This window comes from Suncus etruscus, chromosome 12, assembly GCF_024139225.1.
Source record: "Suncus etruscus isolate mSunEtr1 chromosome 12, mSunEtr1.pri.cur, whole genome shotgun sequence".
Lineage (NCBI taxonomy): Eukaryota > Metazoa > Chordata > Mammalia > Eulipotyphla > Soricidae > Suncus > Suncus etruscus.
Genome location: NC_064859.1, coordinates 91,066,022 through 91,085,867, shown reverse-complemented (window position 1 = coordinate 91,085,867; position 19,846 = coordinate 91,066,022). Strand labels below are relative to the sequence as shown.

The 19,846-nt window shown below is 50.2% G+C and overlaps 1 protein-coding gene across 1 annotated transcript in view; it reads right to left on the bottom strand.

Moving 5' to 3' along the window:
• Positions 1–18,722, bottom strand: part of DRC1 (dynein regulatory complex subunit 1) — a 47,570-nt gene extending 28,848 nt beyond the window's left edge. The window contains exons 1-5 of the mRNA XM_049784677.1: positions 18,571–18,722; positions 7,401–7,488; positions 3,817–3,929; positions 2,651–2,834; positions 67–204 (exon numbers count right to left, since the gene is read on the bottom strand). Of these exons, the coding sequence (XP_049640634.1) occupies positions 67–204; positions 2,651–2,834; positions 3,817–3,929; positions 7,401–7,488; positions 18,571–18,722 (675 nt within the window). The remainder of the gene's footprint in view (positions 1–66; positions 205–2,650; positions 2,835–3,816; positions 3,930–7,400; positions 7,489–18,570) is intronic.
• Positions 18,723–19,846: the final 1,124 nt, after the last annotated feature.

Sequence of the window (19,846 nt, the reverse complement as noted above, 5' to 3'; positions counted from 1 at the left end):
CAGGGGTGAGGAGAGGCACAGCCCTCTCGAGGACCCTCAGGGAAGTGTCGTCTGGCACCTACTCACCTCAATGTTGAGGAGCTCCTGGCGAAAGCTCTTGGTGACAGACTTCACCTGCTCTTCCATCCTCTCCAGCAGCAAGCAAATGTCATCCGACTGTTTCTTCAGGTCCTTCACATACTGGTCATCCTTCATTTTCAGCTCCTAGAATAGGATGGGAAGAGCTGGAGTCTGCAAGTACTGAGAGGGTGTGAGGAAAGAGGCTGGCATGTGCTTGGGTTCATAGTAAGATAATGCAGGAGCCAAAATCTGGAGTCTGCCTCAATGTCCAAGGACAGAGACTGGATAAAAAAATAAGTCATATCCAATGCAATGGAATTCAACTTTGTCACTCAAAAAGATAAAGGAGGGGCCAGAGCAGTGGTGCTAGAAGTAAGGTGTCTGTCTGCCTTGCAAGTGCTAGCCTAGAATGGACAGCAGTTTCATCCCCCTTGCCCCTTTTGGGTCCCTCCTACCCACCCCCCCCCCCCGCAAGCCAGGAGTGATTTCTGAGTGCGTAGCCAGGAGGAACCCCTGAACGTCAATGGGTATGGCCAAAAAAAAAAAAAAAGATGAAGGAAGCTGTGGGGTCGGAGAGATAGCACAGTGATAGGGTGTTTGCCTTGCATGCAGCCGATCCAGGATAGTCAGTGGTTCGTATCCCATATGGTCCCCACGTGCCTGCTAGGAGTGATTTCTGAGCATGGAGCCAAAAGTAACCCCTGAGTGCCACTGGGTGTGACCCCAAAAAACAAAACAAACAAAAACAAAAGATGAAGCTGAGGGGCCGGAGCAATAGCACAGTAATAGGGCATTTGCCTTGCATGCAGCCGAGTTGGAACGGACCCAGTTTCAATTCCTGGCATCCCATACGGTCCACCGAGCCTGCCAGGAGTTATTTCTGAGCACAGAGCCAGGAGTAACCCGAGTTCTGTTGGGTGTGTGAAGCCTCATCCCCCACCCTTTCTCCCTAGGTAACTTGACCTTACCTGCAAGACCCCGCCCATTCCTAGGAGGGGTCTTGGAAAAGGTAGATAAGGTATGGACCAGAGGGGATTAGGGTTTTGGGGCTGGCTCTCTGGCCCTTTTTGGGTCTCTGCCCTTTTGGTCTTTGACCAGCATGGAGGTCAAAGGAAGATGGCTGAAAGGAGTTAAGATGCAGGGCTAGCGAAGAATGGCTGTGCTTGAAAGGTTATGAATAAAGATGATGCTTCCTGATGCCTGCCTGTGAGTGAGTTCAATACCCGTCGCTTTCCTGGACCCCAGACCCGCCGGTTCATGGGGGATGAAGCCATGTGGCTGGGGCCTAAGGACAAAGGCATCCATCCAGCACCATAATTAATTATTTAATTCTACAGGTGTGACCCTAAAATAAAAAATATTTTAAAAAATGATGAAGCTGAGGCCTGAGAGATAGGACAATGGGGAAGGTGCTTGCTTATCTTGCATGTGGCTGACCTCATTGAGATCCCTAATACCATATATGGTTTCCTGAACCCCACCAGGAGTGACGCCTGAGCCCAGAGCCAGGAGTAAGTGTTGAGCACTACTGGGTGTGACTCCAAATAATCCCCCTCCCAAAAAAGATAAATTTCGCTGTTTGGGACAAAATGGAACAAGTGAACAAACTCTCCAAAATTTAACAAGACTAGGCAAAAACTATGGTGGGTGAGGAGAGAGGAATGGGGTGGTGCATTGTGGGGGAGAGGAGCCTCCACTCGGCTGTAGATGGGCAAGTTTTGCACAAAGAGCATTAAGCGGTGACCTCCAGCTCTACAGGGGTAAAAACCAATGGTTTTCCATTAAAACAGGCCAGTCACAATCAGACAATCACAATCAGACACACAAGTCAGTGGACTCACTCATCGGCAACTGTGGCATCACGTCAGTGTCCAGGGAGCCTGGTGGCTTCTGGAGGCTGGGACAGAAGAGCCGCTGCTGGAGGGGCAGGTAGCTTTGGGGTCACACCTGGTAGTGCTCAGGGCTCACTCCTAACTGTGCTCAGGAATCACTACTGACAGGCTTGGGGGACCATTTGGTACGTGGGAATCAAACCTGGGTCACCCTTCCTACTGGGGTCGGAGTAGTGGTGCAGCGGTAGGGCTTTTGCCTTACACATGGCTAACCTAGGACGGACCACTGTTTGATCCCCCGGCGTCCCATATGGTACCCCAAGCCAGGAGCAATTTCTGAGCGCACAGCCAGGAGTAACCCTTGAGCGTCACCAGGTGTGGCCCAAAAACCAAAAAAAAACACCTTCCCACTATGTTATTGCTCTGATCCCTCTTGGGGGCAGGTGGGTCAGGGCAAGATTCCCAGCAAGTTTCCACATGGCCCAGGCAGCCCAACTGAGATCCACATCTGGTCCTACCTAGGGTACTTCCTACTGAACACAAAGCCTAACCCTTCCCTGGAGCATCAAATATGACACATATTTGTCACATGACGTTCCTTCCTCCTGCTGGTCTGCGGGTGGCCAGAGCACCGTGGCATTGAAGGATGAGTGTGGTGTGGCCTTCAAGCATCCCCATCTTGGTAAAAGCCAAGGACCCAGCACCCAATCCACAAAGCTAAGGACCCAACACCCAGCCCTACATCCCGTCACCCTTGCCTGGTGCAACTCAACAATGAGCTTGTTTTTGTCCTCAATCAGACTGGCACAGTGCTCCTGCTGCTCGGAGAGCACCGTCCACAGCTCCTGCGGAATGCTCTTCTTCTTGCCTTTCTCCCAGTTTGCAGAGATCTCGTCGAACTTGTCCTGGCTCGTCTTCATTTCATTCTCCAGCTTCTCCAGCCTGTAAAGCACACACGGCTGGTGACATCCAGGGAGCAGGGATTGCAGGATATGGGGCTCCTTCTGAACCCCATCCAGGCAACACACACACACACACGTGGCTCAGGAGCTAGCTGAGCAATTATACGTCAAACCATGTCTCTGGAGGGGCTGACAGTGACATAACTGCGGCATCAGAGAGATGGGACAGGGGTGAGAGCATTTGCCGTGGATGGGGACGGCCCTGGTTTGATCTCCAGCACTGCACTGGGTGTCCCCCAACCACTGTGATGAGTGAGCCCTAAACATGGAACCAGGAATAGCCCCAGAGTGTAAACACACACACACACACACACACACACACACACACACACACACGTGTCATGTGGTTTGTTCAGTTCTAACTCTCAGACCTGAATCAGCTGAAGCTTTCTGAGCCCCCACCTTCTCCCGTGAGTGAGACCAGAGCAGTGTTCTCTTCCTGAGGCTGCTAAGAGACCAAGCGGGCACAGAGGCCCCTCACTGAGCCTTCACTACCTGTGGGACCACTCTTTGGCCTCCCCAAAACCATCGAGAAGGGAGCAGTGGCATGAGCCAAAAGCCAGGGGAAACAGCAGGAGGGTCTCCCCAGGGTTCCTAAGAAGCTGTAGATAACTCCAACGAGATACCGGCTAGACACTCCTGATTCTGTGCAGCTACCTGAGGGAAGAGAACCCCAGCTTCATGACTCTGGATTTCCCTCCCTTTGAACCTTCATCCCTTGCAACCCAAGTCAAATGGCCCTTCACCAAGACCTTCAGTTTCTTCAGAGAGAATGGAAGGTCCTCTCCATCAATGTTCCGACCATTCTAGGTGGGGTGTAGGGTCATGCTTGAGGGGAGCAGGGAGACAAGGCAGGAGGATAAGGAAGCTCTGATAGGCCAAGAGGGGGAGCCTATAACCCTGTTTAACAGCTAGAGCCAGGAAGGAGTGGGGGACCCACAGGGAAGCCCGTGGCACCTGACCTCTGGCGCTTCGTCTCCTCCTCCTCAGCTCGCCGTTGAATCTCCTTAATGTCCGTCACCACCTGGATGTTGGTCACCAGTTCTGTGCCACAGAGCAGCAGTTTAGCCAATTTCTGAAAATGAGAGAGCCTTAATGAAGAACTGAGACTTGAGAAATGTGTTCAACCATCTGCGCCTTTGTGATGAAGCCATAGATATTTGGGGGCTGAAGCAATAGCACAGTGGGTAGAGTGTTTGCCTTGCACCCAGGTTCCATCCCTAGCATTTCATATGGTCCCCTGAGCCTGCCAGAAGTGACTTCTGGGTTGAGGCAGGAGGAACCTCTGAGCACCATCAATGTGGCCCAAAAATTAAAACAAAATCCAAACAACAGAAAAAAGAATTTGTAGACTTTTTTGCACAATTTTTTTGTTTGTTTTTGTATTTTTACAGGGGACACACTCAGCAATGTTCAGGTTTTGTACTCAGGAATCACTCCTGGCAGACTCGGGGAACCATATGAGATGCCAGAACACGTGTAATTCCTGAGTGCACAGCCAGGGGGTAGCTCTGAGTACTGCTAGGTATGGTCAAAAGCAAACAAAATAATTTAATCAATAAATAAAGAGCAGGGGCTGGAGAGATAGCACAGCAGTGGGGCATTTGCCTTGCAAGCGGCCAACCCAGGACCAACAGTGGTTCAAATCCTGGCATCCCATATGGTCCCCCGTGCCTGTCAGGTGCGATTTCTGAGTAGAGAGCCAGGAATAAACCCTGAGTGTCGCTGGATATGGCCCAAAACCCTAAATAAATAAATAAATAAATAAATAAATAAATAAATAAATAAATAAATAGATAGATAGATAGATAGATAGATAGATAGATAGATAGATAGATAGATAATGAGCAGTAGGGAGGACACTGTGGGTGGGTATCCATGTCCCTTGCAGTGCCACCAGTTCCAGTTGGGGTCCCCAGTGTCACAACAAACTGTGGAGAAGGTCCAGTGGATGTATGTCTAGGGATGGGACTCAAGTTGCAGAACATGAGGCCCTGGGTTCAATCCCTGGCCCCACACAACCCCTAGTCCAGCAGTCTAAAGTGTCTCTCAGTCAGAGTAAAACAAAACAAACAGAAAAATCCAACCAGGGAGGGGGAGACAGGATGACCTCACATCCCAGCACCCTACACACCCCCAGCACTACCAGGGTGGCTCTTGGGCTCATGCAGCCCCACAAGCTCAGGGTTCGTGGCATAGAATGGCCTGGCCTAGTTGGGTGAGTGTTGCTGGAAGTGGGCTCCTGGGTGTCCTAACCCACAAGAAAAATAAATATGCAACCCCCTACCCACACCACCAACCATCACTATAACAATAACAATATATGGGGTAGGAGAGCCACATCCTTGGGGTCTACTCCGCACTTTAGCCTCCATGCATGAATACTCTGAGACACATCTCCCCTAAGCCTGGAAATGCTCCATGTCCTAGCAGGAGGTGCAGAAACAGCCCCCAGCATCTTCTCTGCAGGAAACACTGAAGTGTGGGTTCAGAGCAGGCAGAAAGGTGTCAGCGAGGGCACTGTGGGGCTCCAGACCTTCTTAGTGGCCGCAGCCTCACCACTTGAGCCTTCAGAGAGCAAATGCTCTTCCTGTGGTTTGCCACAACTTTCTATTTTCAACTCGAATCTAAAACCAGCATCTCAGCCTGGAAAGGGAACATTTGAGTGTTGCCAGTAGACACATCCCTCAACTCTTCCACACCAGGGAAGCATGTTAGAAGCTTGCATACCACACATCAGGGACACTGAAGATTCTAACTCTAATGTGGTCGGTTGTTTCCCTGGCTCTATCCACCTCCCGATGCAGCCCTGATGATTTATTTTCTAGCAAGTAAGGCGTCGGGGATTGATTTCGATATCTCAGAGTCCTTGATCCCACTGACTAAGGGGTCCAGCCCCTGGCTTGCCTGACAAGCAGGGTCCAGCCCAGTTCCATCCATGGGCTGGAGGCAACAGGCTCCAACCAGAGACCTTGTGTGTGCCCTGTAAGGTGACTTGGACTTGGTGTCATTTAAAGCAAGACATGGAATTCTGTGGCACCCAGAAAGGGAGCTACAGAAAGGACAAGTGTCTTGACCCTTGTACTATTTCTCCACCCAGGAATTAATCTTCTGTTTGCTATGAAGGCTCATGTATTTCATGGGGGTGCTCCAGCCCATTGATAGATGAGGTGGTATGCTCTGGCCCTCCTTGGAAGAAAACTCCCCTTTTAAAAATTTTGAGCCTCCCTGGGATCAAAGAGGGCATTTTTTTTAAACATTTATTTGTTTAGGTTTTTGGGCCACACCCGGCAATGCTCAGGAGTTATTCCCAGCTCAGAAATCACTCCTGGCAGACTCGGTGGACTATGTGGGATGCCAGAAATAGAACCTGGGTCTGTCCTGGGTCAGCCATGTGCAAGGCAAATGCCCTACCACTGTGCCTGGAAAACCTCTTAAAGTAGACTTGCCTCTATTTTGGGGAGAGTGGAGGGCCTCCAAGCATTTGGGGAGACCAAAAGCTCTTCCCACATTTGGGAAGTCCTCCAGGTCTAAAGGTTTGGTGCTAGGATCTGTGAGTGCTTTGATGTTGTGACTCAATGGTTCTGTGGGTCCCCCTGGGTCACACAATGATTCTGGGTGTGCGGTGTTTCATGCTGTGGCTGAATCTCTGTGAACATAAGACCCCTCAAAGCTGAATTCTCTCCTCCGCCCCTATATGTCACACTTAACTATCACCTTTCAGAAAGACCTATCAGGTCCAGAGAGCCAGTACAAGGATGAAAACCTGCAGATCTGGGGCTGGAGAGAGAATCCAGCAGGGAGGGCTCTTTCCTTGCACATGGACAACCCGGGTTCCGTTCCCAGCATCCCTGAGCATTTCCAGGAGTGATTCCTGAGTGCAGAGATAAGAAGAACCCCTGAGCACTGCTGAGCGTGGCCCCAAAACACCACCACCAAAAGACCTGCAGACCCCAGTTTCATCCCTGGAATCACGTATTGGTCCCTGAACAATATCATGGGTTGTTGTTTCTGTGCATAGAACCAGGAAGAACCCCTAAGTACTCCTCAAAGAAAAGCACAATAGGCAAGTGAGACAGAGAAACTCCTACAAAGTTCCCTCCTACAGCTCAAGCCAAGAACAACACTTTTTTTTTTTCTTTCACTAGTTTGGCAAAGGTTTGTGAGCTACTGAAGTTCATGAGTGTCACTTGGTACTTCTGGGTGTGATGAGACTCAGGGCACCTGCCAGCACCCCATTATGGCCCCTAACACTTAGCTGCACCCACCTCCCAACTTCTGTCACCCCATCAGAGTCTGGAGAAACCTTTGTCTGGTCTCCTGGTTTCCTGCCAGTTCCTTTGTTATTTCTGTTTTTTTATCCCACACCAAATGGGCCTAGCTGTTAAATATCTTCAATCAAGACAGAGAAGACCCTAATTCAGTTCTGTCTTGTGGCAGGAACGTGGAACCCCCATGGAGGTTTCATGCCCCACCAAGTGTCAAGGCTAACCCACAGAATGGCTCCACTCATATAGGCCTGGTGCCCACTTTTATAGCCCCATACCAGCCGGCTGTCTTCTTTCTGCTTGTAGCTCTTGCTCTGTTCCTCCTCACTCTCCTTCTTCCCATCTAAGTGTTCTCCAAGCGCTTCTCTGTGGTGAAAAAGAGGGAGAGAGAATGAACTTACTTTAGATATTTGAGTTGACTAACAACATTGTAGTGTTTCATGCTCTAGAGTAGACCAATATGCAATCAGTAGGGAGAAAAAAAATATCAAATAGGAAAAGATAATGATAAAAAAAAATGACTAGAGAGGGGGCTGGAGAGATAGTACAGTGGGCAGGGCACTTGTCTTACACACAGCCAATCTGAGTTTGATCCCTGGCATCTCATATGGTTCCCTGAGCCCTGCCAGGAGTGATCTCTGAGTACAGAGCTGGAGTAAACCCTGAGTCCCACCAGTTGTGGCTCCAAAACAAAAACTACAGAGAATCACAGAGAAGTGCTCATCTCTCTACAAAGACCTAAAAGAAATTTGGAAAAGAAAATACTTCCTATTCTTAAAACTTAATAACTGTGGGGCCTGAGAGATAGCATAGTGGTAGGGCATTTGTCTTGCATGTGGCTGACCCGGGATGGACCTGAGTTCAATTCTCAGCATCCCATATGGTCCCCCCCATACTGCCAGTGGTGATTTCTGAGTGCAGAGCCAGGAATAACCCCTGAGCACCTCTGGGCGTGGCCCAAAAACAACAACAAAAAACCTTAATAATTGTACCATTAGAAGTCAAAAGATAAATAGGTGATAAATGTTTGGCAAACTTTTGCTATCTATGAAATAAAGATCTGCAAATTATGAAATAAAGATATTTTATTTTGGGTTTTTGTTGTTTGGGGCTACACCTGACATTGAACATGGATTGGCAATTTCACAGAGCCAGAAATAGCCCCAGAGCACTACCAGGTATGGCCCCAAACTAAACTAAAACAATACAAAATCAACCCTTTTCCAACTAAGACCATTCTCATGGCTAATGAGAAACCATCCCAAACAACAGCAACAAAATCACTTTCCTCCTGTCTTTCCACCCTCCTCTCTCTCTTCCCTGTTCTTGTCCTCACTATGCAAACCAGTTGCTCAGTCCCTTGGTAGGCTTCAAAGATGAGGGTGTTATTCCCGCCCACTCACACCCCTGCTTTCTAGGACCAAGGGGATAAATCCTTCAACACTACTCCCCCCACTTTCCAGACCAAGGACCAGTTTCTGGGGTTCAGCCCAAGTCTGACTCCAACATTGCCCCTTTGCTTTGACTCCTCCCAACTTTCCACCATCGTCCCCACTGGAGAATTCCCACTGGGAATCTCAGCCCAGCACCCTGATGGACAGAAATGTGGAGCACTGTCAACTGTGATGACTGTTATTTGAGGCTCTCAACGCCCCCCCAAAAAAGAAACAAAGTGGTGTATCTCATTAATAGGACTTAGGCTACTTCTTGAAATAATGTTTTTTTTGTTTTTTTTGTTTTGGTTTGGTTTTTGGGCCACACCCGGTAACACTCAGGGGTTATTCCTGGCTATGCGCTCAGAAGTTGCTCCTGGCTTGGGGGACCATATGTGATGCTGGGATTAGAACCACTGTCCTTCTGCATGTAAGGCAAACACCCTATCTCCATGCTATTTTTCTGGCCCCTGGGCTTTGTTTTCTTAAAACTTTACTAGTAGGGGGCCCGGAGAGATAGCACAGCGGCATTTGCCTTGCAAGCAGCCGATCCAGCACCAAAGGTGGTTGGTTCGAATCCCGGTGTCCCATAGGGTCCCTGTGCCTGCCAGGAGCTATTTCTGAGCAGACAGCCAGGAGTAACCCCTGAGCACTGCCGGGTGTGGCCCAAAAACCAAAAAAAAACCAACCCAAAAACTTTACTAGTAGGGAGCCTGGCTGGAGGCAGGCTCAGGGCAGAGGGCATGACACCTTGCAAGGGGGGGGGGGTAGGTCCTGGATGATCCCTGTCTCCAAAGACTAGGGTACCCCCCCCACACACACACACACTGCTCCCTGGCAGATAGCAGCAATGGCAAACTTCGACTGGCACAGTTTCACGAGCTGAGCTCAGTCAAGAAGAAGTTTTTGGCCTATTTCTCCAGGTTACCATTCAGCCTGCACCATAGAAATGACCTCTCTCCAGGGCAGCTGTAAGGACAGCCCCACTTCTCTACTTCCCCAGCAGCTGCCCGGGCCAGGCTCTCTGTCACATTGGTCGGTATTTTTTTTCTCTTCTAGAACTTTTAAACACTGTCCTTTTTTCAGAACTTGGCCATGTGCCTCTTCCTTGTGGTCTCTTATTTTCATTTTCAGTGCAATTTAATTCATTCCCACGATCATTTCATCAGTTTTCCGGTTTTATTATTTTTTTTCAAGACAGCTCCCCAGGGTTTCTTGGGGATACAGGTTACTCTGGCAATGCCTACAGGTTCAGTGCTTGAACCCAGTGCGGGTAGAAGGACATTAAATTCACACCTGGTGGTGCTGGGGCCTCACCAGTGCTGCTGGGAGGCATGAGGTGTGGAGTAAACAAGGCACCCGCATGCCTGTAAGTTAGCTCCTCTTCCCATCCCAGTGTTTAAACCACCATCATCCGGGCACTGACACTTGGAACAATGACCCCTAATCTCAGAACTTGTCTTTTCAAGCTTCAGGTTCATGCCTAAAGGACAGGTCAGCTTCAATGTCTTCCAAGATCCTATTTCATGTTCACTGTCCAAGCCCAAGTGCATGACTCCCAACTCCTCCTTGGTTGATTAAAATACAAAATATAAAGTCCACGAGTTGGGGGAGACCGCCCCAGGCACCATGTTTCTAACTCCTCAGGCTGATGGATATGATGAAGCAGGGTAGTGGTGGAGAAATAATACACCGCAATCAGAAAAGATATTCATTGGAGTCAGCTCCCTTTATTCCTCACAGCTTTTCTCTGCCATGAGTCTCTCTGCCATTTGCTTTCTTTGTCGAGCTCTCCCTGACCTGTGCTCCTAAGCCATGTCTTTTTCTTTTTCTTTTTTTTAATATTTTATAAACTTTATTTATTGATTGATTGGTTTTGGGGCCACACCCAGCAGCATTCAGGGGTTACTCCTGGCTCTGAACTCAGAAATTGCCTTTTGCAGGTTGGGGACCCATATGGGATGCTGGGAATCAAACTGGGTCCTTCCTGGGTCTGCTGCATGAAAAGCAAACACTCTACCCCTGTGCTATCTCTCTCTCCCCTGTGCTACATCTTTTTCCCTGTGCTCTCTATCCCATGTGTCTTCTCTCTGACTAGCTCTCTCCAAAAAAGCACTTTTTCTTTATTGTCCAGAACCCCACCACCAGGATTGGAGAAGGCCTTGTAATCCAGGTGTGGTTTTATATAACAAAAATGGTTAGGGAAAAAGGAAGGGGGAAGGGCCTTTGCTAGGCTTTACCTAGCACAAGGACACGCATATTTCTATCTACCTATCGGGTCAGGAGATTCTTGCTTTCAGCCCCCTCCCACTGTTATGGCAGAGCCCAAGAATAAGTGAGTTTAGTCCATTTTAATCTTCAAGTACACCCTAAGCAAATCAGCTTTCTCTCCAAAGCCAGGGCCACTGATTGGTCCTGACCACCCCCATCTCTCCCTGGGCCCCACAAAGAGCAGCCAGACCAATATAAAGCAGCAGATGGGGGATGCAGGAGACAGCATGGCTCAGTGGTTCAAAGCACTAATCTTGCATGTGTAAGGCCAAGAGTTTGACTCCTGGTGCCTCCCACAAAACAGTATGTAAGTTGTAGCCCACAGCACCACAACTAGGAGTGACCTACAGCAACCCCGATGACAGTACAGCCCAAATGTACACATGCACCTCAACTAAAGTGTGTGAATCCTGGAAAGCACCCGGGAAATGTGTGGGGCCCAGCTGGTCCCAACTGCAGCAGCAACACTGCCCAGGTTCCCGGAGGAAGGTCCCACCTGTCCTCCCTCCACCATTGCTCTGCTTCCTTGCATATCCTGTCTACGGGACTAGAAGCTTCTGGGTGGCAGAGACCTGACATGTCTTGTTGCCCATGATCACCGAGGGTCATGCAGCAGCCTAGGTGCCTGGCCCAGAGCTTCAAATGTGCTTCACGAACCTGCCATGGCTTTGGGCCAAACAGCAGGGCAGCCAGTTTTACACGAGCAAAAGACAGCAGCAGTCTGCAGCAAAGAGGCAGACACCAAGCCACACATCCTTGCCCAAGGTCTGTTTTTAGAGCCAGGGGAGAGGGTTCTGGGCATACAGACATCCCCTTCCTGCTTCCCCAAGGGGTCTGTGGTCATTTAGTTGGGGGTAAGGGGCGAACAGTGCAGAAAAGATGACACCCACACACTTCTAGTACCTTAAGGCAGGCTCTGAATTCTCACTGATACCCAGGACCCAAAGCAGTAGCAAAGTTGCCTCTTGGTTTGAACTGTTTTGGGGCCACACTTGGAAGCTCTGTGTTCAGAAATGACAACTGATGGGGGACCATATGGAATGCTGGAGATCAAACTCAGGTTGGCTTTGGGCAAGGAAAGAGCCATCAACATCGGCAAAAATATGAGCAGTTCTTGGGGCTGGAGAGATAGCATGGAGATAAGGCGTTTGCCTTCCATGCAGAGGGTCTGTAGTTCGAATCCCGGCATCCCATATGGTCCCCCGTGCCTGCCAGGAGCGATTTCTGAGCATAGAGCCAGGAGTAGCCCCTGAGTGCTGCTGGGTGTGACCCAAAAAACAAAAAACAAACAAACAAACAAAAAAAAATATATATATATGTGTGTGTGTGTGTGTGTGTGTGTGTATGAGCAGTTCTGAGGGGGGTGTCTTTGCCCCCCCCCAGGTAAAACAGATTTTGAGGTAAGCTTCCTCATAGCAGAAAGGTCAATAGGAAACTTCTAGAAGAACATCACAGAGCAGAAACTGTTGGCACCGCAGCCAGTTGGGAAGAGGGGATAATCATGGCCCTTCAGGGGTCCAGGGTCCAGCACACCCATGGATCTGCCTGACGTACTCCGGCTGCTCTGAGAAGTTCCCACCAGCCCTCGAGCAAGGGATCTGCATATTCAAGAGTGAAGAAGTCCAAATACCTGATTTTCTACCTCAACCCAGAAGAAGGCCCTGGAGATCCACCTGTACAGTCAACAGATAATAACCATCTAGAAAGTTCTCCCACTCACCAGCTGATTAATCTGCCCAATCTGTAGCAAGACTGGAGACTGAGCACAACAGAGTCATCTGCATCCAGCAAACGCCTTGTTACAAGATTCACCAATGCACCATCAGGGCCAAACGTGAGCTGCCTGCTTGGTTTTGCAGCTGGTTTGTTTTATTTTTTTCTTTTCGTTTTTGTGCCACACCTAGCGGTGCTCAAGGGCTACTCCTGGCTCTGCACTCAGTAATTATTCTTGGCAGGCTCAGGGGAATTATATGGGACGCTAGGGATCGAAGCCAAGTTGGCTTCAGTTAAGGCAAAAGCGCCCTCCCCGCTTTGCAATAGCTCATGCCCCAACTGGTTTGTTTTCTTTCCCAGCTCTCAGGTGTTGATCAGAAGTCTGCACCTCTGGGGCCGGAGAGATAGCATGGAGGTAAGGCGTTTGCCTTTCATGCAGAAGGTCATCGGTTCGAATCCCGGCGCCCCATATGGTCCCCCGTGCCTGCCAGGAGTAATTTCTGAGCCTGGAGCCAGGAATAACCCCTGAGCACTGCCGGGTGTGACCCAAAAACCACACACACACACAAAAAAAAAGAAGTCTGCACCTCTGTACAAGGCCCTGTGCTCACAGCTGTCTCATTCCCTGGTTCTGCTCTCTGAGCAGCTCACAGCAAAGGAGGTTTATAAACCCCCCTTTTCCTGGATTGTTGACTGTCTTGTTAGGAAGGGTGACAATTGGTAGTGCTCAGAGGTCAGTCCCAGAGGTACTGATGAGAGCATGTGTTTCGGGGGACTCAATTTGGTATTTTGGGAGCTGGAGAGAGAGCACAGCGGTAGGGCATTAGCCTTGCACACAGCTGACCCAGGAAGAACCTGGATTCAATTCCCGGCATCCCATATGGTCCTCCAAGCCTGCCAGGAGTGATTTCCAAGCACAAGAATAACCCCTGAATACTGCCAAATATGGCTCAAAAATTTTTTTTCTGTTTTGTTTTTTGGTTTTTGGGGCCACACCCTTTTGATGCTCAGGGATTACTCCTGGCTAGGCACTCAGAAATTGCCCCTGGCTTAGGGGACCATATGGGATGCTGGGTGATCAAACCACGGTCCTTCCTTGGCTAGCGCTTGCAAGGCAGACACCTTACCTCTAGCGCCACCTTGCCGGCCCCCTTTTTTTGGTATTTTTACAGGATGATCACTTAGATGTGGTGTTTAGAATAACTGTGAAGTAGAAGCTACATATTAGAAAAAGCAGTAGTGGAAAAACCCCAAACCTTTAGAGGTCAGAGAATCCAAGAGAAGGTAGAGATAGTAAACTGAAGGGCTCTTAACACAAGTTATTGCAATGCAGAGGCCACTCAGGGAATGTCCTGTGGGGGGTGGGGGCTTGTATACAGTCTCCTATCTGTTACCCTTCCCTAGAGGAAGACAATCTCCAGAAATTATACCTCAAATCTCTTCATTCCTCATATTCCCTTATGAAATTGTAAACGGTTTAGTTAGTACAAAAGAATCTGTTTGTTATCTACCCTTCTTTCTATGACCAATTTTTTTGTTTGTTTGTTTGGTTTTTGGGCCACAACCTCAGGGGTTACTCCCAGCTATGCACTCATAAATCGCTCCTGGCTTGGGGGACCATATGGGATGTCAGGGAATCGAACCTTGGTCTGTCCTAGGCTAGCGCTTGCAAGGCAGACACCTTACAGCCTGCACCAGCTCTCCGGCCCCTCTATGACCAATAAATATCTGATAGAGAGGACAGTCAGAGTTCTTTGCTCAGGAGGCAGTTGGTTCCCTGACCCCAATGCTTTTTCTTTATTGTCTGTCTTGTTTTTTTTAATCCTCATGGAGACTCTGCTTCAGACCCATACACTTGGAGCTGAACTCCTACGTAACTGCAGGAAGAAAACCAATGTTTTTTTTTTTTTTTTTGTGTGTGTGTGTGTGTGTATGTGTGTTTTTGGGGGCCACACCTAGCAGTGCTCAGGGTTACTCATAGTTCTGATCTCAGAAATCACTCCTGGCAGGCTCCAGGGGCCATATGGGAGGCCAGGAATCAAACTGGGTTTGTTCTGGTACAGCCGCATGTAAGGCAAACGTCCTACCATTGTGCTATCATTCCAGCCCCAAAAGCAATGGTTTAAATAAAGGGTAGTCCCACAGTATAGTCAGGAGAAGGAAAGAAACTGGGTGAAGGAGGAGAAAGACAAATATGAAAGGTCGGGGGACAAGACCCAAGGGGTCTCAGATGCATTGGTGGTGTTGAAAAAGGACAGAACTAAATATGCAAGCCAGAGTCAACAAGACCCAAACTTGAACAACCAAAATTAAAAACAGGACTTTTATTATGGCAGGCTGGGTGGTGGTGGTGATGACATGGGGTGGATTCTGGGAACATTGGTGGTGGGATTGGTCCTGAAACATTGTACGTCTAAAATTCAACTATGAATAACTTTGTAAGTCATAATAGTTTAAATTAAAATTAAAAAATAAAGGAGACATAGCGCAGAGGGGAGAGTGTTTGCCTGGCATGCGGCCAACATAGGTTCGATCCTTGGCATCTCACACTAGCAGCGCCAGGATTGATTCCTGAGTAGTCCCCCCAAAACAAAATTTTTTTTGTGTGATTTTATTAATGGGGCAGAGGGGAGTCAGGACAAGGCGGCAGAACGCAAAGAATCTTTACAGTTGTGAAACTCAGGTGATACTTGAGACACACTGTCATTATCCCAGGCATGTCATTACAGACATAGATGTGAAAAGCCACAGAGCACAGCGAGCTGCAAGGGGTACTGTGGAAACACACCAGGGGAAGCTCATCCCTGAGAACAAGGCCCCCCCCCTTCAGCGCCACTTTTCGGGGAACCAGGGTGGGTGCGGGATGGGCTGCAGAGCAGCACATAAGGAATCTAAACTTTCTGCTAACTTTTGCCACAAGCCTAAAACTGCTTTGCCAGAGGGAGGTTATTAGTTTAGGGGAGAAAGGTCAAAAACAGAGAGTTTAAAAAAAAATACGTATTTGAGGGGCCAGAGCAATAGCACAGCGGTAGGATGTGTGCCTTGCACACAGCCGATCCAGGACAGAAGGTGGTTTGAATCCCAGCATCCCATATGGTCCCCCGTGCCTGCTGAGTGCAGTGCCAGGAGTAACCCCTGAGAGCCACCGGCTGTGACCCAAAAAACAACAACGACAACAAAAAGTATTTGAAGGATTAAAGATAATACAGCAGGTAGAATGCATGCCTGAGTTCAACCCCGGGCACCCCAAATTCCTGAGGAGCAATCCCTGAGTGAAGAGCCAGGAGTAACTCTAGAATGTCACCGGGTGGGACCCCAAAACAAAACAGGCTGGGGTGATAGTAGTATCGCCCCTACACGCAGGGGTGATAGTACAGTGTGTAGGCACTTGCCTTGCCGAGCTCTATGTCCAGCAGCCCATATAGTCCCCTGATCCTCATAAAGAATGAGCACTGAAAGAAGAGCCAAGAGCACTTCCAAGTGTGACCTCAAAAACCAAAAACAAAAGGGGCTGGAGAGACAGCACAGCAGCAGGGTACTTGCCTTTCACGTAGCCGACCCAGGACTGATGTTAGTTTCCTGGCAACCCATACAGTCCCCCTACCAGGGCAATCTCTGAGCACAGAGCCAGGAGTAACCCTTGAGTGCCACCACGCGTGACCCCCAAAACAAAACAAAATCCTCTGAGCCACACAAGCAGTGCTCAGGGTCTCCGGACTCTGAATGGATCCTGGCAGATTCAGGGGACCTGTAGAGTGGGTTGAATTCAGGCCTCCTGCATCTGCAGTCTTGTTGCATCAAATAATTAAGGATGGGGCTGGATGGTGGAGGATGCCATCCAGCCCACATGGCTCTGCAACCTCCATGCAGCCGGCGAGTTCCAGGCCCAGGTGAAATCACTCACACGCAGCCATCAGGAAGAATCATCTTTATTCATGCCCTTGCCACCACAGGTGTGTGGCCTATGTCAACCTTTTAAGCACAGCTATATTTTGCTAGCCCTGCATCTTATCTCCTGTTAGCCATCTTCCCTTTGGGCTCCATGCGGCCCAAAGATCCAAAAGCCAGGAAGCCAAGCCGGGCCAAAAGAGAAACGGCAAAAGCCCGAATCCCCTGGCTCAGAGGTTTATCTATCCTTTCCCAGACCCCTCCCAGAAATGGGAGGTCTTGCAGGTAGTTACACCTATTATCCGGTTCCCAAAACTCCTCCCAGATATGGGTGGGTCTTGGGGTACACCACACAGTCTGTGTCCTTTTGATAATCTCTGCAGCCTCAGAGATTGGCTTGTGCCACAAACCCATCGCCAAAACCATACTGCAGCTTCCCTGAGTGAGGTCACATACCCCTCTGCACAGCACAATGCGGTGGTCATCCTGCCAAAGAGTCCTTGGGATAGGTAGGGGTCCCAGAGTTCTTATATGACCTGGAGGGCACTGGGAGATTGGGCAGAGGACCATTGGGCAGGGTGGGGGCCAGATTCCAGATAAAGCTGCTGGGGTCAGCACTGCAGGGTTTGGTGGAGTGAAAGCCTGTGATACAAAGGACTGTCCACACAGCCAGCCATCAGCGGCTAATGTGCCCCTGTCACAAAGAAGGGCATGGTGTACCCAGCAGATCACTCCAGTCCCAAGGGGGGTCGGCACACATTGGGGTCACTGCTGGATGAACTCGCTGGCATCCCCAGAGGCCTACTCTGAGCAGTTTTCTGAACCAGATCTGGCCCCATGGGCCACCATAGACTCTGTAGTCTGGGGGTGCCGGAGGTGGAGGAAAAGCTAGATGGGGTTTATAGTAAGCCCTGGTAAGAGAATAGCGGCAGGGACATGGGTTCCTGGGGCAAGGCAGCGCATCTAGCAGATAATCAGATAGTGTTTGTTGGGCCACATCTGGCAGTGCTCGGGACTGACTCCTGGGTCTGTGCTCAGGATCACTCCTGTTTAGGGGACCATCTGAGGTGCAGGATGTAGAACCTGCAAAGCAAGTACCTTAACCCTGATTCCTTAGAAACCGGCCCTAGCACTAGACACTGAAAAGCCAACGCCCACCCAGCGTCGGTGCCCTGGAGGCGAAACACTGGGCTGGCAAAGTCTCTGGGAGACCTAGTTGTTCTACAGATGCCAATGAACAAGGGTCTCTCAGAGTCTGCTCCTCCAGATCCCAGATAACATGCACCCCTCAAAGCCCACTCCTGCAGACCCCAGATTAAGAGGGCATATGGGCACTGGCTTTTCAGGACCCAGAAGGAAAAAGGCTCTCACATAAACAGATTGTCCTAAACCCCACATCACCCTGGAAGGTTACACTGACTTCAGGATCAGAAGACACCCAAGCCAGCAGCTACAGAAGAGTGGGTCCTGGCTGCAGGACACCCCAAAAAGGGGTTCCCCCAGGATCAATTGCACAGGTTGCAATGTAGCCTGGAGCCTCTCTAGAAAAGGGGTCACATGCTCCAGCATGCCACAACCACCAGGCCAGCACTTGGAGCTCTTGTCTTCCTAACCCTGGCCTCCGCCTGGCCACAGATTATAGTGGGGCGAGGTACATCTTTGCAAGAACAAAGAAGCCACCTGCAAAGCAAGTGACAATAGTCATTGAGGTCACCGTCTTGGCAGGCAGCTAAACCCTGACCCCTGATCTGTAGGAGAAAGGACAGCAGAACCCTCGAAAATTGAGGGGTGCTCTTCTGGGATGCCTTTGGGATGCCCCTTTGACAATGCCCTAGGTTAGCAAGTGGGCAGCCATGGAGGCCAGCTTGATCTTGGAAAGAACCAGCAGCACTAGCAGAACTTCAGGCTACCTGCTGGAGAGGGGACAGGAAGACCCTGTCAAATGAGGGGTCATCAGGTTGGACACCAGGTAAGGCGCCCACCAGACTGTCTCAACCTCTGACGCCACAGCACGCGGGAGGTTCGAATCCAGTCCTCGGAGCAAGCAGCATCCCACGGGGGGACCCGCCTAGGACCCTCCTGGACCCTCCAGGACCCCCCTGGGCCCGCCTCGGATTCGCCCCAGCCTCCCAACCCTGCTCACCGCCTCCGGGCTTCCAGGCGCGCAGCGATGCGGAGACGCCGGGCCAGGATCCGCTCCTGCATGAGGTCGGAATTGATGGAGGCTTCCCCGCCGGAGACCTGCTCCTCTTCCTCCTCCATGGCCCCCAGGATCCCCGATGGCGTATTATTCATGGTGGCTCAGCCCGGGCTCAGCAGACACCTCGAATTGCCCGGCGGCTGCACCGTTGCTACCAACAGGTGGTTGCCAAGGCCGGGTTGCCCGCGCGCGCATCGGGCCCTCCCCGGGGCTGCATCTCTCCCTGCAGTTGGGGCAGAAGCTGCAGCCCCTAAAGCAGGAGGTGGGGAGATGGCTCATTCATCCACTTATCTGCCAAACGGGCCTTCAGATGCTCCTGGTTCTGTGCTCAGGGCTCACTCCTGGAGGACTCTACGGGGGGACCATATAGGGGAGACCCTATGGGGATGCTGGGGATAGAACCCAGGTGGGCCGAATGCAAGGCAAGTGCCTTACTGCAGGAACCCCTGGGCTGGAGCCTCTGGACGCCCAGAACCCGCTATGGATTCAGGAGTGTTTCTCTGGGAGCTTTGTTGCCTCTTTGGAAGGACTACACTGTGCTTTTTATCCTTTATTCATTTATTTAGGGTCTCTCGTTAGGATCTCTGGGCATCCCATTGTGAAGAAATGCCCATCCTTGGGGCAGGAGAGATAGCATGGAGATAACCTTGCATGCAGGACAGTGGTTTGAATCACGGCATCCCATATGGTCCCCCCCGAGCCTGGCAGGAGCGATTTCTGAGTGTAGAGCCAGGACTAACCCCTGAGTGCTGCTGGGTGTGACCCTCAAAAAACAAACAAAAACATGAAAAGCCGGAGAGATAGCATGGAGGTAAGGCGTTTACCTTGCATGCAGAAGGTCATTGGTTCGAATCCCGGCATCCCATATGGTCCCCCGAGCCTGCCAGGAGCGATTTCTGAGCCTGGAGCCAGGAGTAACCCCTGAGCGCTGCCGGGTGTGACCTCCTCCCAAAAAACATGAAGAAGAAAAAAAGAAATGCCCATCTGAAAGAGGTCAGATCTAATACTCAAGCCAAAGTCAATGACAACAGAATCAAGACACTCAAAATATATAACAAGCTAAATAAAATGGACTTGTTATACTGGGAGTCCAGGGGGCTGAGGGTAGAGATATGGAGGCATGCTGGGAACTATGGTAGAGGGCGGTCAACACTGGTGGTGGGAATGGCCCTAATTCACTGCCACTATGTACCTGAAATACAACTGTGAAAGACTTGTA